At 44.3% G+C, this 23,950-nt stretch overlaps 1 protein-coding gene across 5 annotated transcripts in view; it reads right to left on the bottom strand.

Annotated features, from left to right (window-relative positions):
• CACNA1I (calcium voltage-gated channel subunit alpha1 I) overlaps positions 1–23,950 on the bottom strand; it is a 92,551-nt gene that overhangs the window by 53,769 nt on the left and 14,832 nt on the right. For all 5 annotated transcript variants that reach the window (XM_027661602.1, XM_027661636.1, XM_027661620.1 and 2 more), the window contains exons 3-6: positions 20,334–20,431; positions 4,502–4,661; positions 1,997–2,312; positions 1,215–1,307 (exon numbers count right to left, since the gene is read on the bottom strand). In XM_027661602.1, the coding sequence (XP_027517403.1) occupies positions 1,215–1,307; positions 1,997–2,312; positions 4,502–4,661; positions 20,334–20,431 (667 nt within the window). The remainder of the gene's footprint in view (positions 1–1,214; positions 1,308–1,996; positions 2,313–4,501; positions 4,662–20,333; positions 20,432–23,950) is intronic.

The following is a 23,950-nucleotide window of genomic DNA, read 5'->3' as shown; positions in this document are numbered from 1 at the left end:
TTTGTGCCACTTTCCATATGCGCACGCTGCAGAATTTCTCACAGAAACTGGATTAAAGTTTGCTTTCTCTTAAGTCACTACATGTCAACTTGAATTTAAACTAGATGCTGTACTAGGTGAGTCTGTTAATGTTACTGGGTGACTGCTTCTAGAGATCCTATTTCTAGGAGAGCACAGCCCCCCAGGACAAGTATTAGATGAAGATCAGAGTCTTAGCCAGATCCATTTGTCATCCCATCCAAATGCATATAGGCCTTGGAGATACACACTGAGGTCCTTACTGACCTAGGTCAGTGACCCAGAACTACACTGCATCTATCCTGTACAGATTTTATACTTCCCATAATTCATCCTACGTCTTTCCCTTCTATTCTTCACTTTGGTCCCCCTACGAGAAAAGTGCAAGAGTCTTCATAAAAACAAAATCTTTCCTTGTCAGAAACAGCATCTTCCCTCTAAGAAAATGCAATTATGTGAGGAGGCTTGACGAATGGAGAGGCAACAGCACCATGTTTCTCACCTTTCTTCCCAGGTACAGACAGCAAACATCCTTACAGAAAACCAACCTTCAAACTTTATTTGTGTAAATCCACAGGGCTTATAAACTGCTTATTAAGTTCTCATCATGGACACACTTCTCTCTTTCCATCCCCACCATCCACAAGGGATCTCACACAGCCAGTTTATTTTGGACTGCTGACACTTTTGGAGCAGCAGCTCCTTTTCGTTCATGGTAAGGAAGTAATTCAGCGTGACAGACCCTGAATCTAACAAAATGTGAATCTGAGACTCTGAACCTGAGAAATCCAGGTGCTGCCAAAAACTGCTGGCTCAACAAGGCTCAAAAATTACTCGAGAGCTTAAAATGTATAAAGAGACCAAGTAGAAGGGCAGATAAAGCAATTGTTTTCTGTTCTTTTGAGCCAATTGGTTTGGGGAACTTACTTTGCAAGAAGATCTGCTAATGAGAACATTATCCTACACTGGGTACGTAGAACTTCAGAAATCAACCCTAAGGATATTTTTGAAGTAAAAGATAATAACTTGGCTGACAACTACGTTTGTGATTCTGCCACAGACTCTTGGTGAAAATCAACTAGCTGGATTTCCGAGATTCCCAGAAGTTTGCTTCCCCAGTATGTATGTTGATCTCAGACCTGTTATTTGTAGGCTCTTAGCCTGCATTGCTGACATTCATCAAATCTTATACTTACGATTATCAACAAGATAAAGTAGATAAAATTGTAGAAGGAATGTGCATCCATCACATAGTACATGATCTCCACCCACCCTTCCAGTGTGATCACCTGCAAAGATAAACAACAAAAAGAGAAACAGGAGGGAAGTGGGCTTCCAGAGTTCATTCCTCATTGTACAGACAGATACTGGCAGAGCTGTTGCAACCCAAGAAAGGTGAGAAACAACAATTCATTTCAATGAAGCCAAATTTCCATTTCAGGAAATCAGCATGGTACTGCTTGGTGACACTGGCGTACTGTCAAAGCCTGTGAGATCATTCCAGTCCACAGCAGGAATATTTCATTAAAATAGTTCATTTCCCTGGATCGCAGCGGGGGAGAACCTGCAGCAGGTTTCTGTGCCCCTTGGACTGGACACTGCGTACAGCCGGAGGAAAAGCAAAAAGGCATGGATTTTTAGCTCCCATCTGCAATGCATGCTGGGAATTAAAAAAAAAAAAGGAAAAAAAAGGACTCCTTTACTATAGCAGTTTGCATTGAAGGGGAAACTTGTACAAGTCAGCCTGAAGAGCGCAGATTATTTCAGCAAGTGTCTGTAATTGCTCTATGTCCCTCCCCATCTTCAGGAACACCGTTCATGGTGTGCAGGCTGTCTCCCTTGCTAGGGTAGTTACAAGGCCCTTTAGTCTCTGCATCTGTGTCACAGGCTGCAGAAACCACTGCTGGAGCCCAGAACTATTGAGTTTGAAAAAAAGAAAAATAGCTTGAGCCTTGTTAGAAGGCTAATTTGGACTTACTTGAAATATCACAATCCAGGCATACCCAATGTTGTCAAAGTTGATAGCACCCTTGTGCGGGTTGGCGTTGCCGGTACGGCACACATTGTAGTACTGGTTCCAGTTGACACACATGCCACTGATATTGAATTCTTGCCGCACTGAATTGTAGTAATAATAATCATCCTTGTCCAAACAACACTCATGGCCTCGCTCCTTCAGTGGGGGTATTTCATGACAGCCCATAATTCCATTGTCTCCTGACAGTGAGCAGATAAAGGGCATCTCATCATCCTCCTCAGGTTGGTAATAGGGGGGCAAGACAACATCACCTTGTCTGCAAGAGTAAAAAAACCCATGGTCATAAATTTTCTGTGACAGACAGTTTCCCATCAGTGACACTGGTGAAGCTGGGAGCTCCCATTCTGACACAGAGACTGCACTGGGTAAGGGATTTCCAGGTTTACGGGAAAGGAAGACAAGGCTCCTGAAAAACAGGAAATTTCCAGGGTGAGTCCCCAGTTTTCAGAGTTTTGTCTTCCATCAGATCATCTCAAGCCAAATTATACAACCTGCTTGCATGGAGATGAAGAAAAGCTGGAACGCAGAAATTTGCAGTCTGATCACTCTCTCCATTAGCATCAAGCTAAATCAGAGGCAATGATATTAAGGTAGTTCATCAGGCTTTACGGTGATGTGCTCATATATGTAACTGTTGATAGACACGTTTTGTAACATTTGGCAGTGAACCTTCTGTACTTCTAAAAAAAGAAAAAATCCAGTGCGTGCATAATTAAGGTTGCACAGATAAGCCCTAAAATCTGGAAATGCAAAGTTAAAATTGACTTAACCTTAACTTTGACTCTTCCTTGGCAGCTGGCATTATGGGTGCAATGCTTCATGACAAGTTCACGTACTTTTTTCCAAATAATGCAAGCACCTTCCAAATGCATGAACAATTAAAATAATCTATGCTTGCCTAGCTGCAGATGAGCTAATGATCAGGAAAGTGAAAGGTGGAGATTAAACTTTTTTTGATTAAACTTTATCTGGTGTATTCCTTGCACTGTTACAATATATAACTTTCACACTTTGTGAATGCAGACTTTTGCACTAAATGTCACTGGAAGAGGACAGCTGTTGATGAAAAAGACAGAAAGTCTTTGATTCTAAACTAATCAGGACTAAACCACAAAGATCTGTCATAACTCATCCTCATAATTGGTGAACTAGGTACCTTCAGAATTGATTTCTCTAGTAATGGTCAGCCAAAGATTTTCTAATATCTGTCACTTTGAAGGCTGTGGCACCAATTCACTTCTCGGTTACATTAACTCTGCACATATTTAATTACACTCATTAAAGTAGTAGTACTCCTGATTTACATAAAGGACAATCATCCTAAACATTAGTTTCCCCCAAGGAATAAATAATCACAGGAAATGCCTGATTTAAGCAGCTCCTACTCTCCAACTCCACTCTGTTCTACAGATTGTATTTTCACACTTCTTTTTTTTTTCCCAAGCTTCAGAACTGTTTAATCAGTCTAAACTGATCTACAGTTCTAGCTTTTTTTAAGCAGTCTAAACTGATAGCACATCTGGGATTAGCATAGGATTTTAAGAAAACATTTTAAAGCCTGAGATCTGCTAAAGTCAGAAAGTCAACAGGAGGAGCCGTACCCTGAAACTGGGTAATTGGAGAATTCATGGCAGGCAGGAGCTTTACTACCCCACTGCCTGTGGAGAGGAGTAAAGCTGTGTTCTGCAGACTTACCCCTAAAACCCCAAATACCTGTAGTTGATCCCCGTGTGACTTCAGGCTCTGCCCAAACTGTGCCCACATTTCCCCATGAGTTTTTTGTCCCATTCAAACAGCCATTCTTTGCATTCAGATGTTCTCACTTCTGCTAACCCAGCTGTGGGATACCTCTTCCCCCAGCCCTCCGTACCCTCCACATGGCACCACTCACATGCACTTCTACTCCTGAAGTTTTCCAATAATTTCCCAGTGTCCCTCCAAAGTCTCCAAAGGTAATGTACTACTGTTCAAACAGTGACCTCAGCTCCATCTTGGAGGTGCCAAAGATGACCCTGGAAGCATCAGGCAGCGCTATGGCTTTCTGTAAGATTCCTCTGCATGTTGTTTTCTGAAGAGGGAGCAAGTTCAGAAGAAAGACAGCATGGCTGGTGTTTCAGAGTTTCAATTCTTTCTGGGTGTAGGAGCAGCATCTTGTATCACTGGACATGGCTGGAGGAGGCAGCCATGCTAACCCGTGCCTTGATCCAACCCAAATGAGCCCAGCCTCGTTCTTCTGTGAACCGTGAAGACAGATGAAAACCAGCTGCCTTTGCCTGCCCTCCCTTACCACTGCAAGACATGACCAACACTCTGCACGCTATCACCCTACAGCTGTTTGGAGTAAGTGATACACAGAGAGCCAGGCAGTAGAAGACAAGAGCAAGGAAGGGGAAAGAGAAACATTCCTGGAAGAAAGGAAGGAGACACTGTCTCCCAGTCACTCACACTGTGAAGTTCTCCTCCATGAAGCAGCGGTTGCGGAGCAGCCCAGCCCACAGCTGCACCCCGATGATGCCAAAGATGAAGAAGACAAAGAAGCAGAGAAGAAGGACGTTCCCCAGCATGGGCAAGGTGTCCAGGAGCAAGTTCACAAGGATGCGCATGCCTGCAAAGGAAAAAGAGAGCCAGAAGGAGCAAGTGTGGGACAGAGAAAGAGAAAGGGAGAGAGGAAGGGAAGGAGAAGAAAAGGAAAGAAGTTTACAAGACATGCAGAAAAAAAAAAAAAAAGCCACATGAAGATAAAAGCAGAGTGTCAGAAATTAGCTACTGTCCAAACCAGGCTAGACCTATGGTTGTTGCCCTTTCTTGTCCTAACCTTTACTGACAGGCAGCCAGCAGAGCTGCTGTGATGCCATGATCTCTTAATCCTCGGCCTCCATCTGCAGCAGAGAGAAGAAAGGGGAATGAGACTTTTGGTGCCATCAGCTATCTGACTGATACCCCCTGCTTCTCCTTTCCCTGCAGAAAAACAACAGAATGATGACTGTCCCAAAGACACAGCTCAACGGCCCCATCCTCAGTCTCGGACTGAAAGCCATCCCAGTTCAACAACTGCATGCTGCAACCTGTGAGAATTGTACTGACAGACTAAGGCCAGTCTGTCAGTGGGAGGAACCTCTCTGTCACATATAAACCAGCATATATTGGTTTTCTCAGTGACAGTATTATCAAGAGACAGTTCCCTGGCTAGTCCTCCTGCCCCAACGGGACTGGAACACAAAAGTAGCAGGCACAGCCCGAAATGCTGCCAGCACAGAACCTCTGCCCAATGCAAATGTTTCCAAAAAGCCATTTTTTTAAAATTTCTAATTACCTAATGAATTATTTCTGTGGTTTTATTTTGCCCCTGGCTTTTCAGCTCACACAGCTGCAAGTGTGGGTAAAGACAGGTTCATTTCTCCGTGGAGCTAATGACTTTTCCTCTGCTCTCTGGGGATGGTGAAAGTCTGGAAATTCTTCTGAGCATCACCATACTGCCTTTACCCCTGCACAGACCTCATGAGGTTGTCTCGCCTCCATGGAGGTCCCTCCCCCAAGTGCCTAGGGACTTCCTTCACTGAAAATGTTCCATATAGGCCAGAAAATAATTAGCTAATTAGGTATTTATAACCAGTTCATTACTTCAGATGGCAGAAGAAGGGGAAAGAGGAGGGAAAGATAAGATTAGGATTCTCTGACAGCCCTTTGAGGCACAGGATAATCCCCCTTGTGTGCCCAGCATCAAGTAATTAGCCACATGATGCTACACATTATGTTCCATGCCTATTCCCTGGACTGCTCATGCATGCCACAGAGAAGGGAGGGAAGCGGTGCCTACAGTGGGGTGTGCAGGCATGGGATGCACACACACTGAAAGGAGAGGGAGATGTGGGATATCAGACTGGTTTATATTAGCAGGGAAAGTTTTGGGGACAAATAGGGATGGAATAGACAGGAGTTGTAGGCGATGTGTAGGAAGAAGATGCTTAATGATGGCTACACGGGATCATGAAGGACAAGGAACAATGGCATTAGTTCTAAGGTCAGGGAGTGGAGCAGTAGTTAAGTCCTGCTGCATGACTGCCCAGGTGCATCACTGGTCACCACATAAGGTAGCTTCCAGACAAGTACATCAGTAACTCAGCAGTGCAGGGTCACAGCTCCAGTCACTCGCTGGGGATCACGGACATGCCATGAGTCACTGACAGCTGTCTGATCTCTCACCACACAAAGTCCAACAGCAGAGCCACAGCACTCTGCTGCCAGTCGCTGTGACCTGTCAGGCCCTGGAAAAACACCTTGGATAGCACTTTGACTTCAGGACCATGTACCCTCACTGCAGTGCAGCATGTTCTCAGCATTAACGTTGCTTCACAGTATGAACTCTGTAGTTCGCATAAACTGTCCTGGTCAATGCATTAGGGAGAGCCAAGTGACATGGGAAGCTGTACCAGTAGCACTGCAAGAGGGGGTGATGTTTTTCAGAACAATTGATGCTAGCTCCATTTCAGAGCTGGATAATGACAAGAAGGAGACTGTCCTTATGCTGAAACACAGAACAGATAAAATAGACATTGTCACCAGAATTTTACAGACAACACACTTGTTGGGTCATAATTTGCAAATATTGATTTTGTCCATGTTCCAAGAGAAGACAAGTGACTCATGAAACTTGTCTGCCTTTCTCTTGGAAACATCCCTGCCTACCCATACGTTCTCCATCCTGACTCTCAGAGGGATTACTGATGGTACAAGATTATGTTAACCACAGCACCAAGATCATAGCTAATGCCCTCACGATAGGCCCTCTGGGTACCTGGGGCCATGACCCAAGAACTGGTAGGTGGACCCATCACTTGGCATCTTTTCTACATCACAAAGACTTTCAGCATTGATAGGTCTAAATGAAACTAAATGTCTATTTTTTTTAAAATCTCACTGTTAAACAGATTCATCTTTCTCTTCCCATTTATGTTGTGGATATGAGACTGGCTCTTCCAAAAGCAGGAACGCAGAAGCTACACCCATCCAAACATCAACTGCAATTCTCCTATGGGCCAAGTATCTCTAAAACAAATCCATCACTTCACTTTATGCAAAGCCTCTTTTGCTTCCTGACCTAAACTACAAAGCAACTGCTCTGAGAACCTGTTTCTCACCAGATGCATCACTTTGGTCCATCAAATGGACCTTCTTGGCTGAGTTCACCCAGTTAGTGGCAGTACTTCAGCTATTACTTCCATATAGATGAAAGGCACAGTGTAAATACAAGCTCAGTACCTTTCTTTCCTTCCTTGTTAGCCTCTCCTGCCACCTGTAATACTCAGGCCAGAGTCCCTGAGCCCCGTCCTCTGCTATGGCATTTTGGTGCTCTGTCTGTATGTCACCATGGGAACTCTGAGTGGAAGGTTTCTCAGCCTCCCTATTCACTCCTGAGCCAGCAGCCCAGTCTGTCTGTGGCTAGTTCTTTGCAGTCCTCCATCCCAGGAAGGAATGGGCTGGTCTAGCAGCCAACCTAGGGCATCTGCTGCAGGTTTCCAAGGAAAGGCCCTTACTGCCAGGTGTCTGAACACCTTCATGGGCAGGAGGGAACGCACCCCACTCAGGCAGGACTCACAGTGTTTCAGGGTCTATGCAGCCTGACTGGAAGCAAACAGTTGCAAACAGTCCCTGGTTCCTCAAACACTACAAGGGAAAAGAGAGAGAAAGGCTGAAAAGCCTAAGGATAATAGGGGAGGATATACTGTAGAGCCTGGAGGCCAAAATAATGAGGTCTCTAAAGCAAGTGCTGGGCAACAGAAATGGGCAGAAGGCATATTTGTCAGTGCAGCTGTGGGAGCATTCTGTTTTGGGGAACTGGGATACCTCACTTTTCCAAATGGCCTTCGCTGGACAAGCTGCCACCCACGGCAACACCAGTGCATCTTGCATGACAAATTCTGTAAGGTGCTGGAAAACCAGTTCTTCAGCAAAATCCTTCTGCTGCCTCTGCCACTTTACTTTTCTCTTGCTGTGCCTACAACTCCTCTCTGCCTCTGTGCTGCTCCTCAGCTTACGTGCACACATTTCCTGGCCTCCCTCCCCAGTGCTGCCTTTACCCACATCCCCATTTATCCTTTACCATTGGCAGAGCAGAAGCCATGCTGGCTCACAGCAAGGAGGGGATATGAAAGGGACAGTGACCTTTTCCGAAGCATCCTTTTAAAAAAAGAAGACACTGCTCAAGAAGAGAAAGGAAGAAGGGCTGGGCAGTCTGGAGGAAAAGCAAGGAGGGAGAGCATTGATGAAGTAACATTCAGCAACCAAACAGCCTTCCAGGGCATCAAATATGAAAAGGTTTTGCTCTTCAAGGGAAAGAAAAGCAAGAAACATGAAATATTCATGAGAGCCAGGTGTGGGCTCTAAAAGATCTTTTCTCCACTCATCCTCACAAGGAGACCAAGGGAAAGGAAGAAACAAAATGGCCTCAGCTGTGGGCATCCAAGGAAGGATCTCCACGAAACAATGCCCACATAATGATTCCCTGCTGCTTACCCATGCCCTTGGGCATGGGGTAGAGAAGGGCGCTCAAGTGTACCTTGCTGGCAGGGCTAATCTTGATAGGATATGCTGCAGGAGCAAAGCCACCACTCAAACACAGCAGTAGATGGGGCAAAGTATGTTACAGGGATAAAAAAAATGGTGGGAGGGCGAAAGGAGTGCCAGGAAGTGAGCTAGCAGCAGGAAGCACAGGGCTGAGCTGTCTTTGAGCTCCCTCCTGGGTTTGTAAAAAAAGGAAATCGTCTGTCTCACCCCGGTAGCATCCAGAGGCCCTTCCTGACAAACTCTTCAGTGACCCTCGCTCCCTCCAGACACTTGCCATCAACCCTGGTTAGCCCGGCCGTCACAGCCAAGCAGACTCGTCTGGCACGTGGCAGCCCCGGGCACAGCGGCCCGGCGGGGTCGAGCAGCCGGGGCAGGGCTGGCGAGGAGGCTCCGGGCAGCCAGAGCCGGCTGTGCAGTGCAGGTGTGCCCGGAGGCACGCCCCGCCTGCCCCTGCTCCTGCTCAGCATCGCTCTGTCACTTCGCCTTCTTTCCGCCTGCCTCTTTCCCAGAGTGAGGGCCGACAGCTGAGCTGATTCACTCCCTAGTGCTAATCACACTGTGATCTGAACGGGGGCCTGGCTCAGGAGGGGGTGAGAAATCCTGTTGTTTCTGGTTTCTATCTCACTCACCTCTGAGGCTTTCAAATCCTACCCAGCTATAGAGTGAGGGAGAAAGCTAATGCATGTGAAGTCAAAAGGAGATAGCTGTTTGAAGCATCATTCCCCTGCTCAGAGTAAACCAGATGGAAGAGTACATAATTCTCAGCACCCATCTCATCTGCATCATGAACCAAGCCACCCATTGTCATTTTAACTGGAGCAAAAGCAAATCTCCTTCCCATCAGCACTTGTGACTGTAACTGGCAAGATATTTTGCAGAATGCAGAGAGTGAAGTGTCATTATGTTCCTTGGCCAGGCTGCTTGTCCAAGCGTGCCTTCTTTCCTTCCTCCCCTGCCCCAGGACACATGGCAGTCCATCCCGCTAGCATGTGGTTGGCAGGATTTTCCTGTGCATGCTCCGTTATGGAAATTTTCAGAACTGAGGAACCATTCCAGCAGATAGGTTATGCAGAAAGTACACTGAAAGAAATGCACCTTTTTTTTTTTTTTTGCAGCCAACACCTGTAGTTAAAATAATTTCATTTTTTGTACACAGTGCAAGCTGGTGCTCCAGCTTGTGGCCCTTCTCACTGATCTCTTGCTGATCTGAGGTTTAGCTGTCATTTCACACATTACATTCCTGAACATCAGCTAAACTGTGGAGCCAAACTGCTGCAAAGAGACACCAATCAGCTGTTTGTCCAACAGTAGACACACTGCCAAGCTCACTGATACTATAACTCACAGATTTCCCCGCCACACAGACCTTTTCCCTTTGCTGCATTCCTCCTAACTGAGGCCTCTCCTGCAAACAAGTGTAAGTGAAATGAGCTCAGCTGGAACAGCTGATGCACAGCTCCGGGTGCCTTGTTCTCAAGCTGCAAATCCAACCTCATTCACATTACAGACCATCACCAATGCAAGAGAGAGCATGTTCAGATGGATGGCCAGACCCAAATTAAATGAACTCTATGGAAAGGCAGGTCCAGTTGATGGTATGAGGCAGTGAGAGACCTTAAGCCAATTCTGCTGCTATGGAAAAACTGCCCCAGACACACTGGCCTCATTCAGAGATGAGCAAAGTCTTCCCATTGATCTCTTTGTCAAGTTCCTGGTGTTTGCTGTCTCCCTTGCCATGTACCCTTGTAGGATACATTTAGAGCTGGGGGTTTTGCACTTGCAGATTTTCAGCATGCTCCATAGTTCAGGAGCACTGGTTAAGTTCCTCAGCAATTCCTCACTTTTGCCTTACGGACAAGCAAAGCCTTCTAGCAGCTCTGACTGGCTCAGACACATCCTGTACAGCCTGTTCATGACATAACCTCAAATTATTTTAGTCTTTGTCACTCCTCGGTGTAAACACAGAAAATATCAAAACATGACATTTCCAGCACTTATAAAGCTTCAGCCAGTACAAAGAGCTGTTGTTCATTTTCTCAGTAACATGGGCACATCAAGCCTCATCTTAGTACAGTGACTTCCCTTAGAATACTGGATCACATTCAAGAATTAAATCTCTTCAGTCCTTACCTTTAAAGTATTCCTCAACTTAAGCCTGAGGCAAAAAACTCCAGAAAAAAACTGTTGACCAGAGCTTCCCCCTGCTGGGACAACAGAGCTTTCCAGAGTATGTTTAGAGTATACTCATAAAAGAGAAAGAACTCTCTTGAGCTTTCTCCAAGGCTGTAGAAACAAATCCCTTGTGATCCAGGGACCAACACAGACCTCACTTCTTTTCAGTTGGAGAGCAAGACATGGATCAGGTCAGGTCAACATAAGGATCAAAAAGAAAAGTAAGAGGGGAGAAAAAATACACCACTTAGAACACCTCCCAACAGACATTCAGCTAAAACAATTCCCAAAAAGAGAGTGCAAATGAAACCAGAGATAAGTAGTTTTCCTTGGGGCAGGGGGAAGGTGAGCAAATAAACACATGGGTGCTGCATAGCCACAGTGCTCAGCAGACTGTCAAAGGGGGCTCAGATGGAGCTGCTAGGTGCTTTGAAGAAGCAAGCTCAGAAGTGAAGCCTCCTAATTGCAGACCTGACCCCAGGGTTACAGTGGCCTCAAGAAAGAGGATGAAATCCAGCGAATTTGTCTTGACACCTAAATGCTGAAATCTCTGGAAAAAGAATGGCCCCAGTCCAGGCTTTTCTGTCATCCACAAAGGAGACATCCAAGCTCTGCAGCAAGCTGCACCTTGTTATGGGTGCTGTGAGCCCAGCTGAGGTTTCATGGATAACGACAGAAAGCTCCTCCACCAAAAGCATTCACATTCAGTATGTGCCACCATAGCATGATTGGTAGCCACATAATCGGTGACATGAGGAGAAACAAATGCAGGCAAAGGTCTCAGTCAGCAGCCCTTTCTTTACTCTCTCTCCATTATCACCTTGCAAGCTTTGGACTGTTAAGCAACCTTGTCTTGGAGAGTGATGGCAGGTGTCAGATTAATTCTTAGAGAGGTGTCTCTCTGGGGGATTGCTGTCGTTCTGTTCTTTTTTGTAATACTGAACATCTAATAAGCAACACCTACTACCACCTGCTACAGTAGTTCATTCACTGATAATCTCATTTTTTCCCCATTTATCACTGCAATGATGACTGCATTCACTTTCAGTGAAGAGTCTATTAAAAACATACAGCACCAGCTTTTCTTTCAGAATTGCTGGGGTCACCCAACGCCAGGCAAGGTAACTCCAGTGCTGTGGCTGTGAGCCACTTGCCTCCATTCTATAAATATCCTCAAGTTCTTTACACATCTCTAGTGCTGTGTAAGTGGGATAGAATAATGCAAAATATTATGTAAAACAGTGTTAAATGCAACTTCTGGTTCAGATTTAAGGGAGCTAATTTCCTCTTGCTGTCACTGGCATGAATCATGTTTCTTTCTACTGCAGGCAGTGACATGATGTTAGGTGAAATGAGTGTGAACAGGAGAATTGGGCCCAAAATACACAAAGATAGAGAAATTTAAGGTTATGGTTGTAAATTGCCCTGCCCACACACACAAAGTGTAATTTGCATTAGTGTAATATGACATTATCTTTCACCCCATAATACACTGTCATTATTGCTCACATTTCCATGGTATCCATTTCTTGATAGGTCCCATGGGACAGATTTTGCAAAACAGCTCAGCTCCCATTTAGGCAGCAAAATACATGGCTGGGCTTTCATGAGTGCTGTGTACACTGGAGGCTGAGCTTGTTTGAACAGGCAGCAGAATTGTCACAATGGGAGCTGTGTGAGGCACTGAGCATTTTTTAAAATTCTGGCTGTGCAGGTTCTCCTACAGGAGAAGGAAGAAAGAAAGATTCCAACAAAGGTCTTTTTATGACGGTTTTTTGTTTTGTTTTTTCCAGGTTTGCTTTACACAAACTCCAAGATGCTGTTCCTGACTGTTGTGATTTTTATTGTGAGTCTTGGGATGCGTGGCAGAAACCTTTAGGTGTGAAATATTGTTATGACTTGACAATGCCAGATTACAGCAAAAAAAAGAAGCTTCTATTCCCCACTACTATGGGGGGAAAAAAAGAGGACTAAAAGATCCGAGTCACAGGTTTAAGGGTCTGAAAGCTATGGGAAAAAGAAATATAATCTGTGATTGGTTTTCCTTTCACTTTTTCAAATCTCACAGCTTTAAATTCATCTGGTAACCTACAAGCACACAATTTGTGACTTTTGAATACTTGCTAATAATAGTGAAATTGAGTGGACTGCTTCAGAGAGGAAAAGATTACTTTTTCCCATAATTACCTGGCAATATATCACTTGGAATCCACATGGAAAACAGCACTGAGATCAGACAACAAGTAAATAAAATTGCAACCTGTCTTCGGTGACCAAAGACTTAAATTAGATACAGGAAAAAAGTCTTTATTGTGAGAGTTGTAAAACACTGGAACATCCAGAGAAGTTGTGGATGCTCCATCCCTGGAAGTGTTCAAGGCCAGGCTGGATGGAGCTTTTAGCAACCTGGTCTACTTGAAGATGTTCATGCCCATGGCAGGGAGGTTGGAACTAGGTGATCTTTAAGGTCCCTTCTGGTCCAAACCATTCTATAATTCTATGAAGATTTCCTCCATCACTACAATAAGTGGGCCTCTGATAGACCAGTTTTAAACAGCTCCAGAGAGCATCGATTCGCAAACTCATCCAGCTTATTTGTCGAAGAGTCAATAGATTTTCTTTATACTAGTCCCTGACTTTGTTTTGGTTTTGATTTCCTTCCCTCCGTCCCCCCTCCACTGTCTATACATTATCCTACATACAGAGGTGCATCACACCTTCACATGCTGTGCCCGGCAAACCCCCCTGTTTGCTTCCTGTGCATTTCTCTTTCCAGCCAAGTTCCTTCTCTGCTCTCATCTCTATTGATCCTCATTCTACTCTACTCCCCTTTGCACTGCTCCCTGTATCCTGAGCAAGCCTGAGCATTTAGGGCTTGACTGACTTGATAGAGAGCTGCACATACAGGATACTGCAGCTCTGAATATGTTTCCGTCTCTGATCTGTACCCTTCTTAGAGGAAAGACATCCTTTAATGGCCTACTCCAGGCATAAATCACATTGCTCTATTCAGTGCTTTGCTCCATTTGGCTAGGAGATTGGATTGGGAGCAGAGGACACAGACTGAACTTGACCCCATTGGTCAAGTCCATTCCCTGTCAGCTTTTCTCCATCCTTTCACTGCTCACCTGTCTGGGACAGAGCCTACAGAAAGCTGGCAGCTTTGCCTTTCAATATGTTTGTGTCACACAGCCTGACTAGGGAATGAAAAGTGCTTTGTGACCTTTATTGCGTATGGGTGTGGTGAGAGAACATCACTCCTGTACCTGTACTAACCTGCACAGGACTTTGGCTGCATGTGGATAAATCTGTGTGTATACACACTTGCACATTTTGATTTGTTTGTCACTGAGATGTGATAATAAAGATTTACAGAGCAGCTTCTACAAAGAACTGTGAATGGGGTAAGTCTAAATATTTGGAAAATATAACAGTATCTGATTTTCAGTTATTACTTCACAAATAAAGCTGAGAGGGGAAAAATGTACTTCCAGAAGAGTCAAATAGAAGAGGACAGTTTTGAAAGGGAATCAATGCTGGAAGAGAACAAGTGAGTGACAGTCCACTTGCAAAAAGATGGAAGCATCTGAAGCAAAGACCCTGACGGGGAGGGATTTAGAAGAGGAACTTCATAATCCCTTTGCATTTCCAACTGCTAGGGCAGGACTGTGCCTGTCAAATGTGCTTGTTTTTTGTCTGATCTAGCTTTAAAAGAGATTATTTTACAGCCTAATATATCTCAGTCAGAAGCTAATTTCACACACACTCATCAGTGAAATTAGTTCTTCAAAAACACATTTAGAGAAGTAAATGTCATCACTTTTTCCCCATGCCAAGTGCAGGGTTCATAGCCAGATTGCTCTGTCTTAGGCACTGTTACAGCACCAAGCACAGGTAGCTTGGTGTGGAATACAAATTTAAGGCAGGCATAGAAATGCAAAACATCTGCTTTTCCAGTTCCAGGATTCATCTGCTTTAGACTATTTTTATATTAGTGCTTCGGTCTAGTGAGATGAATGCAGAGCTAAGAGTTAGGAGATGTCAGTTGTATTCCCGAGTCTGCTGATGACAATCACTGGGTCTCATTCACCTGGTCTGAAACATGAGAAAGACTGAAATAAAAAAATCTTGGTTTATATCTTTGAGATCTTTATATCTTTCAGAAGAAAAGTAGAAAACTCCAGTCTATTTGGACCCATGGAGCTACTATAATTACAATCATTGATAAAGAAAAATGGAACTAGATCAAGATTTTCCTACACAGCACATTTACCAGCAAAAAATATTATTTCATTGAAATAAAAATGGTGCAACAGTTATTAAAACATTTAGCAAAAAAGAGGATAAGATGAGAGAAAAATCATTTTTATACTAGAATGGCATGATTGAGGATTTTTGATTTTTAAACTTCTTTGTCATGACTAAGTGTAGGAAAAAAAAATCAAAAAACCAAACACACCACCTAAAATTAGGCAGCATAAGGCCATGTTAAAACGGATGGGAAAAGATTATTTTTGTTGTGACTAAAAATAAACCACATTTAGAAAAAGCGGAACTCCCCACAAATCTGAAATTCTATTTCCTGCACAGCTAGTAATAAACATATAACATATTTCTAATGCTTATAACTCCACATACACATTACTGCACTTACACACCAAGTATTAGCACATGTATACCCTTTCTACTCTATAAAGTTGCTACGCAACACTGCAACAGACTCCTTCAGTTCCATACAGTGTGGTCAGCTGAAATAATCTGCTTCCAAATGATGAATCAGTTGCTAAATTATAAGTGGAAACTGGAAGACATCAAACATAATGCAAGGGCTTTTCTTTGCATAAGGCCAATGCAACAAGAAAGAATAAACTGAAGAAACATTTTCTGCTCCAATGTCAAAAAACTTAATAACAGAAGTGCAAGAAATTCAAGTTATCAAAAATTACTCAAAAGCAGGCAGAAATAAAACCAAACCAGCCTCCCCCTCCAGATCTTGTGCCTTGTCACGAGAAGAAGCAATGAAAGAGCTGCAAACAGCAATGTTTCACCTAGCAACCTGACACACAATCACAAAATGATAATAACAACAAATGGATGTGGAATTTCACCCCAAGACTAGGACACAGACATGCCTGGAGCAGAAAGCAACTACCCCTGACAAGATCTGGAGGATATTTTTTTCCTTTTTACACTTCTTCAGTGACTTGCAGGGCTTGTCACACCAACTCACTGCCATGGAATCAAATCACATGCTAATAGGACCAGAACTATCTCTAATTTTTTCCCTCACATTTTCAAAAAAAAAAGCCCCAAAAGGCTGAGTTCCTGGGGTTGTAATCAAGAATGCAAGAGATAAGAAGGAAAGTTGAAGAAGGCGTGATACATATTACAAAACTAGGGTTCCTCATGCTTTCTCTAGTACACTTCAAAGATGACATGAGAATGGAAATGACATGATCAAGTGTGGCAGAACCCCAGGCTTCTTCATTCAGAAGGGAAATCTGTCAATGGTCAGTAGCACATCCTACTGAGAACTGCAAAAAGTGCAATCAGTTGCTTATAACCAGTAGCTAAAGATCAGCTCTAACCCTGACATAAGAAAGTTGGAAATCTAGAAGTGTCTCCATGTGAGCTCTCATAGAATCATAGAATGGTTTGGATCGGAAGTGACCTTAAAGATCATCTAGTTCCAGCTCCCCTGCCATGGACAAGAACAACTTCCACTAGTTCCTCAAAGCCCCATCTAACCTGGCCTTGAACACTTCCAGGGATGGGGCTTCCCCTGGAAAATCCCATTTTGCTTCCTTTACTTACACAGTGCATCTTAGTTGATTTGAGACTGGAAGGACTCCAAAAGGCAGAGAGTTTTACAGCCTAATTATGAACTGGGTGGAGAATGTCATTCTTAATGGACATTTACCACCTTTTGATTACACTAGATGTCCTTTTCTTCTACTGTCATGATTCAGAGAGTCTGTGTATCCTTTACACCATAGATAATGAGCATGGCACACAAAAATAGCCTTTGTCAGCTCCTTGTGAGATATTGTTTCAAAGCCTCAGAAGTCTCACTGTAAGGAAGGGCTTTCAGTAACATGTTAAGAAATGAGCATGGGTAAGCAGTATTTAGACATACCCAATTTGGGCATTTAAACTTCAGCCTTGCCCACCTGCCAAGAGTATAAAATAAGTTTACTTAACTTATTTAATAGGTGACACTTTTTCCTCTACTATGTTTGCTACTGTTTCCTTAGAAATTCCTTGTGAATTTCCTCTCTTCTAATTTTCTGGCATTGTTATTTTTTTTTCTGTCATGTAGTATGAAATTTCTCTCAAAATTCTCCAGAAATTTTTCACTTCAGTATGTGGACTTTTCAAACACTGGCTAATTGGTAGAGTGTTACTGTTCTTTGGGCGCTAAATAGCCTACCCCGACAGACACTTGAGCATTCTTCCACTCATACTGTAGTCAGTCAGGTTCCTAATCACTTTGCCCATTCTCCTAATAATAATCTGCCTTTATTCAGTCCACACAGCCAGACTTCTCTGTGAAAATCTGTCCCTACCCGGGTGCCCATGTGGCAGCCTTTGAAATAGCCACTGGTGAACACTGGGCCACAATGTCCCATCACAGCCTTTTGGACACGGCTGAATATCTGCCTTTGGGATTAACCCTACCGCCTCTCTCCAGATATCTCACAATCATGACCTCAATCTCCCTCTACCTCCTGTTATCTGATTTTCCACTTTCTTTGTTAGCACCTGCAACATCTCCAGCTTGGTATCATCAGTATATCTCACTAATAGACTTTCCTCTTACTTCAGATCTGTAATGAAGAACTTTAAAAAGGCATTAAAAAAAGATTTGTGGCCAAAGGTCTCATTAATTATGTTTGCTGTAGCCCACTAGGCACCTTCTTCTAATGCAGCTCCATTTATCACCAGCCTTTGTTTACAGCCTCTTCGCCAGTTTTCAGCCCTCAAGTCAATGCTTCCTCTCCCAGGGAATCCAGTTTGGGCTTGGTTTTTTTTCTGGTTTTGTTTTTTTTTAATTAATGACATGATGTCTTTCTTCCAAAACATTCTCTGCATATAACCACAGATTTATGTAGCAAGAAAAATACATAAATGTTTAACCACAGAGTGGAAATTAAAACAGCATCAATTTCATACAGGTAAAGTTTTATACTGATAAAAGGAGCAGACAGGTAGTGTCATGGCAGGGACAGCCAGAGGAAATTCAATGGCCTGTGCTCTGCAAAGGTCAGGAGAGATGATGAAAAGCATCTCTGGTGCCTCTGCATGCATGGAACAGGTCCCTGATGGGTCAGTTCTGACATGGCTCACACTACTCTTCCCTGGGGCATCTCTGGCTGTTCCAGAAGATAAATAGAAATAAAAGAAGGCCTCGATTTTCTGTCAGTCAGTCTTTGCTCCTGACTGCCAGTGTCCATCAATTAAAATGGCAGACGCCTGTAGGAGGTAATTGGATGTCACTCAGGATGTTTCCGCTCTCCATCAGGGTTAAGTCTACCTTGTAACAGGGACCAGTCTCAAAGTAGTCTTTGAGCACAAACTCATGGGACTCCTGATGAAGCAGGGAGGAAAGGAGGCTGCATAACATGAGGATGGTGTTGCTCTCACATAGCTGGCAGTATGCTTTCTGCAAGGAGCTAGCTTGCCATGCACAATCTCCAGCCTACCCCTCACAGAAAGGGTGCCTCCTGACACTACAGTGCATACCCACTGCCAGGACCAGGACTGGCTCCCAGTCCTCTCCCCCCTCTGAAGAAGGGCCAGAGAGATGGAAACAGATGGGGGGAATTGTTCTGCTGACAGTCAATAGCCAAAAGCTTGTATTGACTCCCATCCTTATCACCCCATGATGGACTTGTTGCGTTCCTGGGTGTTTTCTCAGTGCCCCAACCAGCTGCTCTTCTGCCTGGCATCCTCCTGCCACGTTGGGCACAGAGGACTGTGCCTCAGTTTCTCCATCACACCTTTCAGCACTCTCTGCTCATGGCTGTTGCTCAAAGTCAAAAGTATATCTAGGAAGAGGGACAAGACCCTCTTCTAGAAGGGCTTTGCATGGAACTAGAGACCCTCAAATCCACCTCCACGACGTGTTCAGGAAATAGGCATCATCGTGGAAGTGACTTTAGCACAAGGAAAAACACATGATGCAGACTGGGTCAACTGTGCAAACTCCCTCAGAACTGGAAAAGAAAAAGGAGCATTTGAGCTTGAGAGAAGGATTAGGAGAGCTCTGGTGAGGTCTTAGCCACTGCATACAACCTGATTAGGGAGATTATGGGGAAGAGCAAAGAGACTTCCTGCCATTCTGTAAGACTGAAAAAATTGCAGAAGAAATGCCTGAAGTCTCATGGGGCTGCATGTGGGAGCTGCTGCCTTTGCACAGGGAACAGCCAGAAACATCAGAGTGACATGGAAGGCTGAGTGCAGTGCTCTTGCAATCCCCTGATCCCAATGGCATGCATCCTGTCTGCCAGTTCACTTCCATACGCCTGGATACAACCACTGCAAAACCTGAGCCACCTGCCTCTTTCCTGCAGTACAATAACAACAGCAATGCTTGCTTACTTGCTTCAGGATTGCAAGAAGAGCACCATTGATGAGAAAAAGAAAAACAAAACAAGGAGAGACAAAGGAAGGGAAGGTGAAGGAAGAAGTTCAGCACCACTGAAAACTTCAAAGCATGGTGAAGAGGGTGGTCTCATCCCCATCCTCTGGGAAGGGAAGATGCAAGGGTTATGAAGGGACCACCTCCACTGTGGGTGCAGTGCACGTGCATGGATATGCCCCAGGACTACAACATGTCTTTAGTTTAGATGCAGACCTGAGCTGAGGGCTGTATGTCAGACTAGAATGGTGCTGGTGAGCAGCAATTTGGCTGCTGACACATCTAGGCTCAGGCACAGCCCTGGCATCCCCATTCCCAGTAGTGCTCAGCCTGGCTCATACACACGCCAGCTCACAGCGGGGATAGTTGGCACAAAAGAGGGAGTGCAAAGCACAAGGTGAGGAGGAAAGAAAAAACAGTCAGTATTACATGGCCCTAAGCTGTAATGGCATGAAAATCTTTCAGAGGAGAGGATCTGGAAAACCATGTGAAAGCCTGAGCAAACCAATTCTTCCTGCTTCCCCAAGCTCAACCCTCTTCAGAACTTTCACACAGCCCTTTTTGAGGCTGAAGACATTGTCAAACCTGCAACGCTCTTTAGTAAAGGGAAGAAAAAACCACTTTCCTTTACTGCACATTGTTCAGCTTCAGTTCCTGTGCCATCAAAATGGTTGTACACAGAATGCCCATGACCAGATATGCTGGGAAACTCTTGTTTTCCTGCCCATCCTATGACACCTCTTGGTCCTTTGATGGATAAAAACCTGCACATACCCTGCAGAAGCCTCCACTCAGTTTGTACGCGAACCCTGCCTGGAGAACACCACCACATGCAGCCTTATTGGTCATGTACTCCCCAAAAAGTGAGCTGAGCAGGTGTGACAGGGAAGCATGACTTACTAGGCACACGGTTGATAGCTTTCAGGGGTCTCAGGACACGGACAGTACGGATTGCAGACAAATTAATGTTTTGGAGATCCAGGGAGTACTCCACCATCCTGCAGAAGGGGAGAGAGAGAGAAAGAGAGAGAGAGAAAGAGAGAAAAAGAAAATTTAAAAGAATCCAGAATTTTGACTTGAGCCACAGATTTATCATTTCTTTATTGAAGAGTTTCTGGAAGCCATGGGGAGATGAAGTCTGAGTTTTTGGAAGCAAAACTGGAGTCTCCGTTAGCTCTCCGGGAACAAGACCAGAGCCCACAGCTCCTCTGGCAGAAAACACAGTGAGCAGTGAGAGCGCACATGATGCAGGCCAGGAGACGTGATAACACGTACCTGCTGTGACCATCAGGAGGGGAAGGAGCTGCATGAAGATGCACTGACAAGAAGCATGTGCTGCTGGTGAGGGCACACACGTGGAGTGGCCATTTCACACAAGGCCAGGAAAAGAGGGCTGTGTAGCCAGTTTTGTTGAGTGTTACCTGCAGCACAGCTCCCCGTGTTCTCCTCACCTCACACTGCAGGGTACAGTCCCTGGAGGCAGCTTCAGCTAACCTGTTTTATCTCGCCTAGAAAATAACTCTCTTACTTGAAATGGTAACTGCTTTGACTAGGTGGAGAGGCTTCCTCCATACCTGTGAATCACTCCTTTCTGACACCAACCAAAAGGGGAAAAGCCTAATTTTAGGGCATATGCTAGACTTTAGCTTCCCTAACACAACAACCTGCTATCTAAATAACCTCAAAGTGCAAATAGGTGTGACTAATGCATTGGCTTTGCTGCGAGAGCTGCAGGTGCAGGTGACAAAAAGTGACCTGGCTCAGCATCCCTTAGCCCAGTGCTTCCCTCCTTGCCAGTATGGCAAATGTCCTGCCTCTTTGAAAGCATGGTGAGAAACCATTACACTAACCATTTACCCTGGCCAGCAGTTTCTACTTGAGGATCTCAAAACATTTTACGTATTTTTGTGAACATAGGTGCATGAGGCCTCCAGGTGGACATGGGCTGTTGTCACCAGCTTCCCCTGGGCGACCCTGATGTGCAGATGGGATCAAGGGGGTAAGAGAGTTGGTGAGTGAAATAGCAGCAGAGTCAGGACAAGGACTGCTTCTACTGAATCTCTTCTCAGACATGAATAATGAAGCTACAAAACCTCCCATTTCCTTGGCCTTTTAACAAGGCTCAAGAGACAGAGAGGGACCGGGGACACAGCCTTTTGTTACTGCACCCCTTCTCAGAACAAATACATTATAATTTATACAGAAAGACCCACAAGTCAACCACATTGACCCAGATTTGTCTGCCGAGGAACCACTGAAAAGTGAACGAGAGAGCCAAAGTGAGACATTAAGAGGGAAATGGGGTACATCCAGTCTGTAAAAAATATCATTTAGTGAAATGGACCAGTGCACTGGTCATTCTATTGATTACCCTCCACTGAAGAGGACCTCAAAGAGCTAATGCCTGGTTATCTGTCTACACCTTTCACAAAGGGGACTTGTCAGAGTGAAAGATTTTCAAACACGATGGGGTAAACCTGTCGAAGTGTTGTGATTACTCTCTCTTATGCTCTCTCTCTTTCTCTCCCTCAATTGCTTTCACTCTGTTCTCTCATGCACTTTTAGGGTAATTGCATGCAATAATTTTTCCTCTGAAACACAGTGGCATTCATTTACCTCCCTGGAGCTGTCAGTTCCACATATGCCAAGTGCAGAAGGAGAGACAAGCGATTTCATGCAGATAATCAAAATATATACACACCCCAAAAAAATGTAACCCCAAAAAAACCCACCTCAAATCAAGCAGAAGTATTCAACTAGCCTACAGAAAGCATTAGTGATAGACAGAGGCTTAGGATCTATCTAGTCAGATCAAAGTGGGAGGCGGGTATAAGAGAGGAATGCACACAAATATAAATGCATAGAAATGACTACAGAACATCATACAAAGGACATACCTGTGTGGTTCAAAGAACCAAGGGCTTTTTGTAAGTACTGACCAACCTTGCTCCAAAAGCATAAAGCAAGGCTGCCTCATCAGCATGTTGTTACTCCTGAATTAGACAGACCTGCTAAAACTTTAGAACTACAGTTATGGACAAAACACCCAATAGACATAGGTGTATTGCTCCTAGGACATGAGCTAACAGCTCTTCACAGCACAGAGACTTGACATGAAGAGGTAGCTACATGGCTGAAGGAGTCCCTACACTGCAGTCTGTTACAGGGGGTAGGTATATGCACAGAAACATAAAGGTGTCCAAGCTTGGTGAAGTCCCACAGAACTTTCCTCTCCTAAAAAAATGCATCCACTGGAGCACCGGGTTGAGATCCAATCTCTGAAGGCAAAAAAAATTCTTTTTGGGCAATAGCAGAACAACTTGAAACAGAGTCAAATGCCAAGTAAGCAAATAATTCAAAATACATTTAATTCCAAAAAGTGGTCTTTTCTGAACTGCAAGGAACCGAATGAGAAATCCTGAAGAACATGATGACCCTCACAGAAACTGAACACAGGGGAAAAGCAACAGGCTGACAAGAAATCAGTGGACAGAGGTGACATCACTTCTTAGCCTTAACCATGCAAAATTATTTTTAAAATAGAACCACTGTTTACAAACCATTTAAGTTTTGTTCTCTTGTGGCTACAGCCATGTTGCAAGCATTACAATGGAAGTAACCTTAACCAGGTGCACATCATTGCCCTCTCCTATCTGGAATGAGTTTGCCACTTATGTAGTACAGTCCATGTGTCACTAGAAAATTATTAATCATCAGAGTAGTGACTGTGGGTCCTTTCAAGGCAAGACAAATGCTGTCTTAGCTGCAACTGTGCAGTTCAGACAGCAGCAAGCCAGCCTCCTGCAGCCCTCAGTGACTGCAGATTTGCTATGATTACATTCCAGTGTAGCCAGACAAAAAAAACTGAACAGACAATCGCACTGCCAGTGAAAACACCAGGCTGTTCCCAAGGATGAGTTAGAAAAGGGCAACTGCTAAATTTTTCAGAGAGCATCTACTAACAAAAATGAACTCAGCCCTAGGAGGCCCCAGGGCTTCAGCTCGATGAACAGACCCCTTCTGCCTACAGTTCTTCCTGAGACCTCCTGATCTTGGCTGTAATAACAGAGAACATCCAGGATGCTTGAATCCCCACGGATGAGTTATGTCTGTTGTAGTCACGCAAATTGTAACCAAAACAACTCCAATGCAATTCCAGTGTATTTTGTATTAGAGCCTCTTGTTCTTGCATTTTCATTCTTAGTGACGGCTTTAGTATCAGCTACCTTCACACTCTTCTTTGTGCAAGGTTGGCAGATGACCAAGGTGAAATGAAACTCCATTGATTAAGAAAAAAACAAAACATCTTCTGTATAAGTAAAACTGATAAATTCAAATATTGCCTCCTTCCTCTAATGAAATGTGATCTCTAAGTGGCTCTGCTGGAGTCTCCAGGCATCTGCAGCATTTCAGGGATTGTTAGCCCAGCTCTTTTTGTTATTATCATTCTCCAGCCAGCCCTGCTCCCCGCTGCCTGGACACATAACCCCCTCTAGGTCTGGGCTGTACCCGATCTC

Source organism: Corapipo altera, unplaced genomic scaffold (assembly GCF_003945725.1).
Source record: "Corapipo altera isolate COAL_440 unplaced genomic scaffold, ASM394572v1 1, whole genome shotgun sequence".
In the NCBI taxonomy this organism is placed as follows: Eukaryota; Metazoa; Chordata; class Aves; order Passeriformes; family Pipridae; genus Corapipo; species Corapipo altera.
Note: the sequence above shows the minus strand (reverse complement) of the source record. Positions and strands in the feature narration are given on the sequence as shown.